This window comes from Apis laboriosa, unplaced genomic scaffold, assembly GCF_014066325.1.
Source record: "Apis laboriosa isolate Shangri-la unplaced genomic scaffold, ASM1406632v1 scaffold34_cov151, whole genome shotgun sequence".
NCBI classification, from domain to species: domain Eukaryota; kingdom Metazoa; phylum Arthropoda; class Insecta; order Hymenoptera; family Apidae; genus Apis; species Apis laboriosa.
Genome location: NW_025222928.1, coordinates 3,034,462 through 3,049,883, shown reverse-complemented (window position 1 = coordinate 3,049,883; position 15,422 = coordinate 3,034,462). Strand labels below are relative to the sequence as shown.

Genomic DNA, 15,422 nt, shown 5'->3' with positions numbered 1-15,422 from the left:
AGATGGTGCAATGGATTTCTGTGATTCAAATATCTATTCTCGAGTCTTGTTAATTCAACGCCTGTGAATTGTTATTATTTTACAGTAGAATTTTTAATTAATTCAACAACAAATAGCAAGAAAACCTGTCTTGCACTCCTATAAGAAACAAAACTGTATCGTCGAAAGAAAATTTTCAAAAAGTTCCCACAAAAATCCAACAGGTGTCCAAATCCACGAATCGAAGTTATCTCCGAACAAACGAGCAATCTTCCCTTTCTCCATGCCCTGGAAAGACAATCGAAAGGTAAATTTCCTTCTTTCTGCCTGCGAAGAAGGAGTGGAGAAACCATGGTTCGAATTGTAGAGGAAGGTCGGCCGAAGAATACTTCTTGATTCGAGCTATCAAACTGCACAAAGGATGCGTTTGAAAAAGCGAGAAAAGGACGAGAGTTTGATACGGCGAAGCTTTTACCAGGGAGAGACGGGAGCCGGGCCGGGGTTCGAACCCTTTTTCGCCGAAGAGAGAGCGAAGGGGGCGGCCATGTTGGGTCGCCTCAGCCATTTTCGGGCACACGCGGACAAAAAAGGCGGGTTAGGGGCCCCTCTCGGTGAAAAACCGCTTCTAAAGAAGGACCACGTCAAATCTGACAGGCCGAGGGAAGAAGGGGCCACATATGGCCACGTAAGGGCCAAAAAGGGCCCGCCTCGTCGCGTACACGTCACCGTCCGCTGCTCTCCGCTGTCGTTTGAAAAAGAACAATCCTCTCTCTCCGCTCTCTCTTTCTTCGGGGCGCGTGTTCCTCCTCCTTTTCTTCTTCTTCTTCTTCTTCCTTCTCCTCCTCCTCGTGCTCTTCTTCTTTTCTCCTCCCCTTCTCTCAGAACGAGCTTCCCTCGTTCGTTTCCTTCTGTCGACTCTCTCGCAGGCGACAGAGGGGGCATTCATTCATGCACGCATTCCCAGAATGCACTGTGTGCGCCTTGCGTGCATGTGCTTTAGAAGATTGTGCGGCAAAGTTCGGTTTTCTTAGATGTCGCGAATGGTTAGGTTCTAAATTGCGAGAAACACAAAATCGTTAAATTTAAATTTAATTGGGAATATGTTTTTTGGGTTTAGATTAGTTTTTTGGGTATAGAATTTATCGATAAATAATTATTTTTCCATGCATTTAAAATTCTTTTAGTAATTTGCGTACCTGTAATAATAAAATGCATTATAAGTGTAGTTAATCTGAAGAAAGAAGCTAAAAAATGTAATAATAAAAATTCAGAATCAGTGATGCGTGAAAATTTGCATTATAAAAAAGAAAATTCCGTTAGAAGTGGAAAGAAGGATAAAATAATTCTTGTAAATCCGGTTCGATAACTAGATGATATAGGTTACTTATATATAAATTTCGACCTTGCTTGAAGAAATAAGAAACAGAAGAATTTTAGCAATCGAATTAAAAAGAAAATTTGGAAAATTTGCATATCATAGATTTGATTGTTCGAACGAATTTCTTCGAATTTCTATCCGTATGACTGGTTGCATAATAAGACGGGGTCTAAACAGATTAAATCAATCTCCCTGTGTTTTTGTTCTATGTTCGACGATGTAGTAAAACATAAACGATCCTGAACGGATTGGTAAATCGAGAAGAGAGAACATACCGAATATCAGAGAAACTGGCAGGCTTTTCTATTAATGTTACTTTTATTGTTAAACTGCCTGGCTGTTGCTTGCATGCTACATTTGAATTTCATTGTTCGTTGCGACACTTGGTTTCTAGGAAGCTTAGCCAATGTTTTGCTTTTCCCTTGTTTTTTTTTTCTCTCACATCCGAAAATACATCTCTGGGATGATCACGTGATTTTAATAGCCACCAGTTGTAATTGACCATGTAGCTCTTGAAACGGCTAGTTTCCATTTTCTTTACTCGATCATATTCTTTCTTTGTTACTACAAAGGTTATTTTGATACTATGATTTCTTGTTTGTTTTGGAAAACTGTTTCTGTTCAATTATCGCGAATAAAAAATAATCTATTATTTAAAAATAATAATTTAAAATAAAATAATCCATTTTTGTTTATATATGATGATGAATAAGTATAAAACCTTATATAAATCACACAATAAAAATATTTAAACGTTATTTTAAACAAACTTTTGAAACATTTCTTTGCTTATTCTGTCGCAGTTTTTAACCGAAGAACGAAAAATTCTCGTTGTGCTTCGGTTGAATAAATTCGACGTCTATATTCGTTGTTTTTTTTTTCTCTCTCTTCAATTCGTGGTAGCATCCCACAACGGAAGCATTTTCGTGTGACGTATCTACATATACAACACGTACACATTCCCTTAAACGGTGTCGAGTTACTCCTCAGCTTGGAACACAACTTATGTAAGTACGTCAAGAAGTTTCGATCTTCGTGGTATGGTATACACACCTCCTCTCCCCTTGTGCGTTATTCGTGCTAAAGTTTCACCTTGTAAAGATAGAAATATTGCGTTCTTTTCCTTTACGTCAAACAAGATCGGAAATCAAGGGAATAGAGAAATAGAATTGTTTTGTAACCAATATTTTATATAATACACTGATAGATGTGAAATACTTGAATTACAAATGAATTTTTTTTTTTTTTTTTTTAACAATTTATGCAATTCGTTTCATTTCTTTTTGAAGATATGTAATAAGAATAATAAAAGATTTCATTGAAAAATAATAAATAAATTATAAATAAGATAACATAAATTAACAACATTTCACGATGTTAGAAATTTCATGAAATTTCGAAATACGATTATTTGTCGGATGCCAACTATTTCATTCTAAATTAAGACATGATTCATAAAGGGTTAAGAGTTTATAAGGAATTTTTAACGATTTGTTGAAATATTTCATTTTCTATATTCTCGGTTAAGAGAAAACATAAAATATAACTTTATCATTTTAAAGATATATTTCAACTTTCCCGCGCTTAGAAATAAAAATCTTATTTGTAATGAATAGTCGGCGCATGCCTATCAAAGCTGAAGTACTGTTATTTCTAATTTTAATTTATCATGAGTTTTTAATCACGGATTTTATCGATGTTTTACAGAAATCATAAATTTATAATAAATAACTAAAAATATAGTTAAACAAAGAGAAATGTAAACAAAGTTCTCATTTAATAGATTATAGATTTAAAATTAAAAATATTTTATGATGTCAAGTGATAATCGCACTATTGCTCTGTATTCGACTACTGAATAATTATATTTGCGCATGCGCATGACTACTGAACATATGTGCGCATACTCATTGGAAGATTAACATTCACATGTGAATTCTCCAAAATTTACGATTAAACATTTGTCATCGTTCTTTCTTATGATATGAGATTGTATATAAGATTTGGCATGAAAACACAGAATTTTTGGCAAGCAACGTACAAGAACATTCTTCTGTCCGATTTCTATGTGGAAACAAGCCGATCATTTGGAATAAAGTGCCATTCATTGCAAATTTCGATGCGACTGACACTTAGGGGTCGATAACTCTTCCACTCGGCTATTCGTCTTTCGTTTTGTTATCCATGCATTGCATTTGCTACATTCGTAATTATCACGTCATTAATCTCACTGGATACGCGGAGGATTCTGTTTTCAATGACATTTTCGAATTAGTATGTTCAATCGGGAAGACAAGCCGAGAATTCTTGCCGATATCAATTGAGATTAATTGTTACACTGGTTACGTCTACTAAATTTTGTCAAATGAGAATGGTTTTAATTGAAACTTGTAAAACAGATTTCTTCTTGTTTAAATAATGAAGTTACAAACACTGTGATTTATATGTATAATGAAAATTTTGTATTCATTGAAATATTATACTTTTATATTTGAAAATTTTATATACTATTAAACAATATTTTATACACCATTTAATTTCTACATGACTTATAGACAACCAATTGCCTAGAGAGTTATCTGCAAGATAAAAGTTGATAAATCATTAATGTATCACTGTGAAAAAAAGGAAAGAATTAATCGTCGTCGTAAATCTACAGATAAGTTACTTCTAGGTGCCTATCTAGAGTCTTCATCTCTCACACGTGATCGATTTGCATATTTTTCAATAAAATAAAGGACGCTCACTGGGTGTTCCGTCGCGGTATCTTTGGCAAGATTAAATCTGTTTCACGCGATGGAATCGATCAACCGCTCATTGACATGATCATTAACCCCAACCATCTCGGTTGTGGTACAAAAGTTTCATTCGAGATTCCGTCTTCAATAATACTCTGTGTCACCCTCTAGAAAGAAGTTGAAGAATAGACAGATATATCCGTTCGCTTGAGCAACCGCTCTTTATAGATCGAAGAAAACTAGTGGCAGGTTCAACATAATCCGGATTAAAGAATTCCAAAACATCGAAAGCGTTTTAACGCTTCATCCCTGTTATTCGAACGAGAACTTCTGAGTTTACCTGTAGCGATGTTATCGCTCTGTCACGTATTCAATGAATTATCGGTCAATCAATGCTATTAACTTTAAAATCGAAGTGTGAATCGTTAACTATAAATTAGATCAGGAAGATAATTCTCCGTTTTATTCTTTTACACTTGTTTCTTCACATTTATTAATGTAATCGAAATAATTAATTTTTAATATATATACAATAATTCTTCTGATTACATATCAATTGTCATTAAATAATAATTATTAAGAATTAAATAATAATTATAATTATTAAGTAATAATTATTAAGAATTGTTTAAAAATATTTATAATAGGTATTGTTTCATATCGTAAAAGTAACTTTCTCACAATCGGATACAGGTATTATTTTTTACATGTTATTATTGTATACTTTAAAAAAAAGCAGTACAAGTTACAATTCATGGAGGATATTTTTCCTTTAAAATTGCGCGATTGGTATATTTGCAAAGAGGTAGAGGAAGAGAAGCAGGTAGAAAAAAAAGAAAAGGTGGATGCGTTTCAGCTTGATCGTGGAGGAAAAGAGAGGTGAGCCAAAGTTTGTAAACAGAGGCGGTGTGTACACGGTAGGCTGCATCCCCATTATTTTAGGCCGAAGAAATTCTTTCCTATCTGCTTATGGAATCAGCTGCCGGTGAAGTCCCTTCTTCTCTCAACGCTTCTTCCTCAACGTGCTCACCTGCCGAGCAGACTGGATCTAGAGAGTAGAGAGAGAAACTGTGAGAGAGTAGCGACAGACTTTTCTTTTCTCTGTGTACTTGGGGAAATCTTCTCTCTGCTTGCCGACAAACTGACCAACCGATTTTCAATTTGCTCTCTTCACATCCATGAAATGCTTCTTCGTTCGCGGACAAAAGCTTGCCTTTCTGCCTTTTCGACTATGTGCAAAGTAATCCTGAAGTATTCATCTTTTGTATTTGAAAGAGCTCTCCTCCTAAGGGATAATAATGTGCCCTTTTAATTCGTGGATAAATTATCTCGTGAAAATTCGAGGTGGAAATCAAACTTATACAATAGAATTTATGATGCCAAATAATTATTACTTACTTGAGAAATATTTTTAAGAAAGATTTTATAGTTTTCCTTAAAACAATATGTTTTTTTATTATTGGGGATAATAAAATAACATAAAATGTCAATTGTAGGATATATTTTCCTTCTGATATTGTTAAATTTCCAGCTTCATTGTTAATTGAACTGTATGATCAATGAGCAAACGTTAATGTCAGTATAAGTTTGTTAGAAATTGTTTTTTCTTTTTCTTCGTTTTTCCAACGTGTCTAATAATATTGTCTCGCGTTTCTAACGCGACGTCGAGCGCAATCGGATCGCATCTCTGACCAGAATAGAAGTCGAAATCTCAGATCTCTTGGCTCGGGTTTTAGTCGGCTTTCCACTGGCCACCTCTCGCGTCTTTTGCTCTTTCTTCTTTAACCCCATCCTTCTCCAACTTAAGACAAAGATATACAGTCTGTCTACGCGTGTCTCGTACAAGAGACGCCACGCTGACGACCATTGGAAACGTGGCATTACATCTCACGCCCTCGAAATTCCTTGCTATCTTATAAACTCGAATAGATGGTTAAAAAAACGCTGTTGGCAATCAGATTAACGAGTAAGAAATAGTATGACAATCTTGTCATTGGTTAAAATTATACACAATAAACTTTAAATAAGAAAGAGACAACGAAGTCGAACGAGAGGTTATGTACGCGTGAATAACGAAATACCTACAAAGACATAGACATTTTGTAGATTACGAATGTACTTACACTGAAATTAATAACACCCTTCAAATAACCAGATATATTCCATTGTTTGTTATAATCCATTTTATTGCATTACATGCAAGCGTCGTCTTTTATCGTTGACAATAAGAAAAAGATATTCCAATTGGCGGCCAATGATGGCGAGTGGGTGGCACTGTCACGCACGACATCTCGCGTGTAATTCGAAAACGGTATGAAATATATTATAAACAAAAGTCGCATCGTTGGTTAGAACCGATGGACCGATCATATCTGTCAGTACGAATCGAACAACATCGTCGTCTTCACTGGTCGTGTTCATTTCATTCTTACGGAGATGAAGAAAGAAAGAGAGAGAAAAAGAGAGAGGTGAGCGGCTATTCGGTTGGATTAGCATAATTCGTAATTTAATTTCCCGATAAATTTCCTATGGTGGTTATTCGCCAGCCGGTCGAAATGAGATGGTATCGGCTTGCGCGATTCCACTAATTCGCGTCTAAGTTTATATCGCTCGGGAGAGAGCAGCACGGGGTCGAGATAGGATCTCCCTACTTTCTCGTCCTCTTTGTCGCACCTTCTTCGTGGACTTTCTCTGTTCAGCCGGTTGAATCTTTTTCTCTCGTGGGCCGCCTCGTAAAATCGGATTATATCGGCTCTGTCGCCCCTGCGTTGTCGCACACTTTATTCGAGCCACCACACGATATCGCCCCCTCGCAAACGAGCGAGGTCAGGGTTCGTGGCGCGCGGTACATGGTAATCACGTTTTTCTTTAATAAATTCACCCCGCCATGACACGTGATCTTTCTCGATAGAAATAGTGCGCATGCGTAATACGAATTATTTGATAGGTAGTATTACGGCATATAGACATTTTTGTATTAAATTTTCTTTTTTTTTTCTTATCATTGATTTTTTTTATATATTGGTATTTTTCATGTTTTTTTTTTTTTTTTTACGTTTGTCATTTGATTAATATCCATGGTTCAACGTTTCGAAATTGGTTGAATTATTAGAGAATTCTATAGGTTAGGAGATAACCTTAAAAACAGGAACGTTGTTTCTTTTTGTAAGATAGAATCTTTTCACGATCCCATCGTGAAATTGTTTCTGGTCGTTTTTGTTTCTAAAATCCAAATGAATCGATCTTGACGCGATTAGGGTGGGAGAACCTTGCTACGGAATTTCAAAGTAAACCTTATTTACGAACTGGTCGATTAATAAAACGTGCCGCGCCTTCGATCATTATCTCAGCGCCGTTTAAAACGGCGAGACCAACGCTGATGCCATAAAATCGCGTGGCACGTCTTTTCGCCATTTTCAATGTTGTTTTTGGCACCGTGTCACATTTTTGAATCGAGAAAATGATTAAAAATAATAGCAATAAAAATTATCCGCGCATCTTCTATTTTTTTTTTCGAATCTTTTCATTTCTTTGATCAATTATCAAATCTCATTTTTCAAAATTCTTTACAATTTTAGAATCTTAAAGTTATATCTCTAATTATTTTCATAGTATTATTTTAATTGTAAATATCCGTGTATGATGATATATTTCGTCTAAACGTCTAAACAGATCAGCAATGTTTCACGTCAATAAAAAAAATTCCTTAGATTTATTCATTCGTAAAAAATGATTCTGAGATTATTTTTGCATTCAAGAATGTACTTATCAACAGCAAAAAATAAATAAGAAACAATCATAACGATAAATTAAAATAGCAGAAAAGGGAAACGCGCGTGGATTGAACGAGTGGGAGATGAGCGCGAGAGAATGGCTACGGTTATAGGTGTCGCTGCGAACGAGTCCGCCAAATAAATGTCCCGTGCACGCGATGAGTCACAAATCCTAATGAAAATAATAATGCCCGAAAGGATTCCGTTCTCTGTCGCAGGGAACGCGCGCGGCGTGCAACGCGGATAAATTTACTGCTTGATCTCGGCTCGGATAAGGCATACCTGGGGACACCTCGTCTGGGGTTATAGACCCAGGCATGCAACGGGTGGCACGGAAAGTACCGGTGGAAACAAGCTTGATCCTCTTGTCCCTTGCTTCGAAACCACGTCGTTCCACGTGTGGGATCCGTGTTGCATCGCGTCTCGTGGAAATAATTCTTGTCGAGGACCAGAACTCGGACTCCCCTGCAACCGGGACTCTCGAACGAGCCAATGAGATTTTCACCTGCCGAACGGATTTATCGTTGGTTTCGTCTTGGCCGAGACGCAGTCGAGAAGAAATCTCTCCTCGACTGTCCTCGGGTTTCTTTCCTTTTTTTTAGATTCTTCTTCCTACTTCTTCCCATGATTAGTATGGGATCTTCTATGGCAGGCGATAATTTCGCGATTCGAAAGATATTTTATTCCCCTATCCTCTACCGATGGATAGATAAGATTCAGAGATTGGATGTTTGCAAATTTATGCTTCTCGCTTGGATATCGAATTAATTTTACATTCCAGATAATAGATTTGAGATGTAAAAATATTCCAAGACTAAATCTAGAATGCTAGAAATTATATTTTCACCACCACGAAAGTAAAGCAAAAGATAAAGATTAACGCTCTTATTAATCTATTCCAAACTTTTGACCGATACGTAGCAAAACTTGGAGCCGAGAATTGAAATCGTTACCGCGATAAAAGGAATAGAGGAAACGGGTGTAAAACGGGCGTTCGTTATCAGTTCGGTAGCGAGAGGCGTGCGGCCGTGTGCCAACTCGAGGGGACCGGTTCTCGAAAACACCCCGTAGACAAGTGTCGTGGCACTTGCGCGCCTGAGAAGACAGTGCCGTATCGCGGCGGCCACGTCTAAACGACTTGTAAAACAAGCGCTTAACGATTGCTCGTACCTGGATATAGAGAGTGTAGCAGGCGTGACGAAGAGGGAGCCAATGATGGAGGGAGAGAAAGGTTATGGAGAAAGAAGTCCGGAGCGCGAGGCACAAGAGCCCGATAGGTCCCACGTGCTTCGGCTTCGAGGAGGTCCAGCCTGCTAAATTGAGTTTACGAGACGTCGAGAGTAGTTCGTTCTTCTCTCTCTCTCTCTCTCTCTTTCTTTCTCTCCCCTCCCCCTCTCTTTTATTATCTTTCTCCCTTCCTTCTCTTTTTCTACCGTTCGCTTTATATTTCTATTTGTCCGCCGATTTTACTCGTTTCACTCCCTGTTCGTAACGGCTCTTCCACCCTTAATTCACCGGTACCTAGGGAGAAGCGGCGGTACCCTCTTCATCGAAGTTTACGCATCGACGCCGGTATTATCTTAACCGACGTTATTTCGCGCAGCCCTTATCCTCTTCCGCTTCTCGAAACGCTGGCCGATCACTGGCCGGCCCTTTTTGCCTTGCAATTGTATTAGACTCGAGCAAGGAGGGTTCGCGTAGGTATATATACGTATTCGTATAGGTATATATACGTAGTAGGTTGTTGGAAGGAAACGTGTGTGAAGGAAGTGGGTAGAGAATGTAAATAGATTAGAGTTGAATCGACTGGGAATATTAATTGGCAGTGTAACTGGTATGAACGCCAGGTGTGTGGGATATTGTATCTATCAACTAACGAGATAGGTACTTTGTTGAATAGATAAGGAATTGAATCTATACGAGTAGAACGAGGATTTTGTTGCAGATATAAATTCTTGATATTTAATATAATTTAACGCGTACTTGTGTCGTGGCGAAGGTGAAGCGTATCGAGGACAATATAGAATAGAATTTAGTATTTAGAAGTGGAACGATTATCATTCTAAAGTTAATAAAAATTATTGGATTAAATTTATATTTAAATCTCGCGAATGGGAATAAATTTTAATTTTTTTGAATTTAAATTAATTTCGAAATTACTCTTCAACCCCCTTTTATTCTCGTTTCAGTGGGCAACGGGAAGATAAGACGCATGGCGGAGGACTAGGTGATTCGAGCAGCGAAAGTGGGGACGACACGAAGAGACAAGCTGTGAGCCAGCAACAGCAACAACAGCCGTCTTCTTGCGCTGTTCAGCAACAGCAGCAACAGCAACAGATGGTGGATCACCAACAGACGTCGGGCATGTATCAACTTCCTCCTCCGGTCTCGGTGTCCAGCCCTCACTCGTACCACCAAGGCCATGGCTCGACCTTGAGTCATCCTCACACGCCGACGCACCACATGCAGCACCACGATACCGGAAGCGAGAGCGGGGACGACAAACGAAACCTTCATCATCAGTTGCAACACCATCTCCAGGTCGGTGCTCACGGTACTCATGGCTTGGTACATCCCACGGCGACCTTGCCACCACCGCCACCCAGCTGCGCCCAGCAGAAGAGCCAGTTGGACTATATGCAATATTATGGTCCACAGGTATAGTGAAATGTTTCGTGTGCTTCCATTTATTCCCCCCCCCCTCCTTCAGTTCTTTTTTCTTTCTTTTCTTTTTTTTTTTTTAGCAGGGAAAAGAGGGATTACTCTTATGGCGAAGAAAGATGTTGTGAATTCGAATGGATAAGACTTTCGAGAAGTAATTTATAATGATTTGATGTTTCTTTTCTTTTTTTTCTTCTTCTTCTTCTTCTTCTTCTTCTTCTTCTTCTTCTTTTGTTGAGCTGAAATTTAATTTCGAGTTTTAAGTGAGTGTGTGCAATAATTGTGATAAGTTTTATAAGAAATCATGGTGATGTGAGTCAAAATTTGAAGAATTATAAATTATTTTTATATTTTTATATTTTTATATTTTTATATTTTATATTATTATTTTATATAAATTACATTTATATTATATTAAATTATTTTTATTTTTATATTTATCGATATTTATGTAATTAAATAATGAATCTGAAATATTATAATGAATGGACTTACATTACCGTGATTATCAAGATTTATTAAGTACATGATGCAAGAGTGTCAGGTAAGCTGGATAATTGTTTGATGTTTACGAAGAAATTTTTAACCGATTAAACGTGATAATTTGTGGGAATGATTGATAACACTGATTGATTTTGACTTATTAATTCAATTGAACAAAGATTAACATGGAGTGAGTGTTATTAACAAAAATTAATCGGAAATAATTCAATGATTGGATGGATCATAAGCTATAGGTCTACAGGTAATGATTACTTTATAGATAAACTCTACACAAAGTTAAAGTTGTCTGCTCGATACAAATAAAAGTGCAGCTAAAAAGGGATTTCTTTTTTTAAATTTATACTCGAATTTAAGAAAAAAAAAAAAAAGGAAATGATTAATTTCCGCATCGGTGAAAACACGTTTGTATTCCTTTGTTCCAGGATTACCTAATCACACCGACCTCGGCGGATCTACAAAAGTCGCTCCCGCACACAGCCACGTCGATGCAGATGGGTGCTATAGCTCCTTCCATGGGTGGGCTGAGCCCGATGGGTCCATCGACGATGCTCCCGAACACGATGCAAAGCGTGAACACGATGAACACTATGTCGATGAACGGGATTGGAATGGGCGCGTACCAGGGAATGGGTTCCATGGGGATGTCTACGTCCCACGGTAGTTTTCACAACGGGTTGGTGTTAGGCGATTATCACTCGTTGTGACCCTGGGCTCCGAGCAGTCAGAGCAAGAGAAATCAAGAAAAAACTTAAGGAACGAAAAAGAAGAATGACGTGGAAGAACGAAGGAAGAAACTAGTTTTTTTTTCTTTTCTTTTCTTTTTTTTTTTTTTTTTTTTTGGATCTTTTCCTTTTGATTCGCAAGGAATCTTATGAAATCACTGTCTGTGAGAATAAGAGAGAAAGAGAGTATTATTTTCGAGATACACCTGGACTAATTTACTTCGTCCAGCTTATACTCGACAAAGAGTCTGTGCAAGAGTCTGCAAGGAGTTATTAGTAAATTAGGGAGAACGTTTTCTCGCTTTTTTGTGATCGTACTATTAATAACACTGATCGAAAACGTTCTCGAATCGACGGACGAACTCTTCCGTACTCGAGGATTGTAATACTTAGGTGTATACATTTATCGGGCAACATCAGTTACGATTTTTTCGTGGCGTCGAACGGAGATTGGAAATTGGTGAAATCGTGTATCACGGAAGCATCTCGAATATAATATAAACGAAGCCGAACGAAATCCTCCCTGAATTTTCTCCTGGAAGGTTTCTAGGGACGTTTGCGGAACGTTGGAGTTCGGATAAAGAGAAGTTTGGAAGAGATTTTGAAAAATCCTGGAACCGAAGCGGCCACATCATGCCTCGACTTTTTAATCGCGACACACAACGCTCCAGACTTAACCATCATTTTTGAAACGAAGAAAGAAAGAAAAGGGAAAGTTCACTTGCACGTTGTACATGTCCACCCACACACACAACACAACACACACATAAGTATACATAACCGGCCACGAATATTGTCCTTCTAATTTTTTAGCAAGGAACGATACATATATATATATAAAATACGATTAACTACGAATAATAGAAAAAAAGGAGGAAAATCGAGGCAGCGGGGGAACGCTTCCGGCGTGAAAATAGCAAAAGACATGTTAGCATTTTCTTTTTCCTTATTATCCCATATCGCAATTGCGACTCGACGCAAGACACAAAGTTCTTGTTATACACTTTTAGATACACATACGCCACGTCGTATATTATTCTCTTTTTTCTTTTTCGCGAATCCAACAAACACCACAATCCTCTATTATACCCATTCTAATCTCGTAGCGTACCGCCCGTACCCTAGGTCCTGAGATGTAAGAGAAACACACGCATACGTTATTTACGGTTACCAGTAGTTCGGCTTAGATGGTACAAGCCTCAGAATCTTGCTGGATCTTGACGAACGCCGTGTTATAATCTTCAATTCGTTGATTCTAAAGTAATTGGATGATGGTGTTTCATATTCGATGGTTCTTTTTAAAAAAAAGCACATTAACAAAGGTATTTTCTTTATTTTTTTATTAAATAATTTTTGTCGAATGAATATTTAAATTAAGTCAATGATTTCAATGATACACAAAATTGAATGTTTAATATTTTCTACATTAGAAATATTTTGTTGCAGAAAATTAAACTTGAAACGATTCTTTGATAAATACTGCCACTAATGAAACGTATCCTGTATCATTAGAGTTTCCAATATATTCCTAAAATATATAAACTTCTCCGCAAAAAGAAAAGGAAAAAGTAATTTAACATTCATTTTTCTTCAATGCCGTGTTATAATCTTCAATTCGTTGATTCTAAAGCCTTTCTAAAGTAATTGGATGATGATGTTTCATGTTCGGTAGTTCTTTTTAAAAAAAAGCACATTAACAAAGGTATTTTCTTTATTTTTTTATTAAATAATTTTTGTCGAATGAATATTTAAATTATTTAAATTATTTAAGTCAATGATTTCAATGATACACAAAATTGAATGTTTAATATTTTCTACATTAAATATTTTGTTATTTAACATTCATTTTTCTTCAATGCCGTGTTATAATCTTCAATTCGTTGATTCTAAAGCCTTTCTAAAGTAATTGGATGATGATGTTTCATATTCGATGGTTCTTTTTAAAAAAAAGCACATTCACAAAGGTATTTTCTTTGTTTTTTTTATTAAATAATTTTTGTCGAATGAATATTTAAATTATTTAAATTATTTAAGTCAATGATTTCAATGATACACAAAATTGAATGTTTAATATTTTCTACATTAGAAATATTTTGTTGCAGAAAATTAAACTTGAAACGATTCTTTGATAAATACTGCCACTAATGAAACGTATCCTGTATCATTAGAGTTTCCAATATATTCCTAAAATATATAAACTTCTCCGCAAAAAGGAAAAAGGAAAAAGTAACTTAACATTCATTTTTCTAATAAACTAACAAAAATATACCATATAACCATTAATTATTTCTTTCATTAGCAAATGGAAAGGAAAGAAAAAAAAAAAATATGAAGTCGATGGAAACACCGATTACTCCCTTCCCTGTGGAAGAAGATGTTGTTTCAAAGATTCAACATCACCGTGCGGACAAAGATCTTCAAGGATGATTCCTGAGGCGTGTACGGATCTCAGCCACCCGCTAATTAATTAACGTCGCTATAACGAACCACACACGCTCTTCGCCACACCGATCCTCTCACACCGTACGCTTCTGTGTTTGTCCTGTGTACATATGTAGATAATATACACACTTACATCTTTACTTAAACACACATACACAAGTTTACGCGTAAACTTACACGTAAGTCATATACACGTACACACGCAGACGCACACACAATTATCATACACACGCATTCGAGAGAAGATTAAGTTAATCTCGTCTATACTAGGCGAGTACCGGGTGTTTTTCTCGAATCAGGCTCAAAGTCACGATTCAATTTCACTCCTTGATACGCTATTATGCGAGAAACCTGTCTTTATTTATGGCTCGTACCAAACGTCTCGTTTCTATCGATTCGCGATCTTGCTATTTCGTTTCGTGTACAACGGTGTTCAACAGTGTTCAACAGTGTTCATACGTAACCCATTATCAGTGTTACAGAGAAAAAACGGAGAATAAGGGAGCATAAACGTTGGTTGGTTTCACTCTCTGGTAAAGGAGAATCTCTTCATTAGGCCGGTGAAAAATGATTATTTTAATTGGTACACGCGTGTCACGGCTGTTTATAGACGGCTAGATGCGTGCACTTACGGTGCAAATCCAAACGGTATGCAAATTAGCGTGACCAAGGCAGCGCGAGCGGTAGGCGGAGCAGCTGTTTCCTGCCAGCCAATTGCCGAGTGCCAATCTTTTCATCGCAAATAGAATCAGCAACACCTTTTCACAACACACCGCTCTTCTCTGCCCTCCCCCCTTCTGCATCTCTTCCTCTCTTCCGCTCGTGTGCTATCTTGTGTTATGAATCGTATCGTTGACAGAAATTAGTAGGAGTTTCTGGATAATGACAATTGGATGTGGTTTAATTGGGATCGTTAAATCGGTCGAACGAGGTTAAATTAGAATATTTCCAAGATGTTTGCCACAAGTTGAGATGTGTCAATTATTTCCGGTGAAGATTAGATGGTTAGGGTTATCCTATGATGAGATTATTCGTATGTAAAATAAATTTGCGACACGTGTATCTCTTTCTGCCGTGCTACTTTGTCTTTTATGAATCGTGTCGTTGACAGAAATTAGTAAGGAGTTATTTCTGGACGCGAAGTACTTTAATTAGAATTCTTAAATCGCTCGACCAGGAAATGGTAGAATTTCAACCAAGTTTCAATTTTTTGAAAATTATTGAA

The 15,422-nt window shown here is 37.0% G+C and overlaps 1 protein-coding gene and 1 long non-coding RNA gene across 4 annotated transcripts in view; one reads left to right on the top strand and one right to left on the bottom strand.

Moving 5' to 3' along the window:
• The window catches only part of LOC122714774 (homeobox protein SIX1), a 33,424-nt gene extending 19,885 nt beyond the window's left edge, over nucleotides 1–13,539 (top strand). The window contains exons 4-6 of one of the 3 annotated variants that reach the window (XR_006346712.1): nucleotides 10,058–10,526; nucleotides 11,456–13,077; nucleotides 13,202–13,539. Coding sequence is in view for 2 of the 3 variants with exons in the window: in XM_043936428.1 (XP_043792363.1) it covers nucleotides 10,058–10,526; nucleotides 11,456–11,737 (751 nt within the window). In the remaining variant the exon portion in view is untranslated. Of the gene's footprint in view, nucleotides 1–10,057; nucleotides 10,527–11,455 lie in introns of all 3 variants that reach the window. The other 2 variants (XM_043936429.1, XM_043936428.1) reach the window with 2 other exon arrangements.
• Nucleotides 4,709–6,318, bottom strand: LOC122714775. The gene is made up of 3 exons (XR_006346713.1): nucleotides 6,219–6,318; nucleotides 5,494–6,039; nucleotides 4,709–5,380 (listed from the first exon to the last, which is right to left on the bottom strand). It is a non-coding gene; the product is annotated as an uncharacterized LOC122714775 (long non-coding RNA).
• Nucleotides 13,540–15,422: the final 1,883 nt, after the last annotated feature.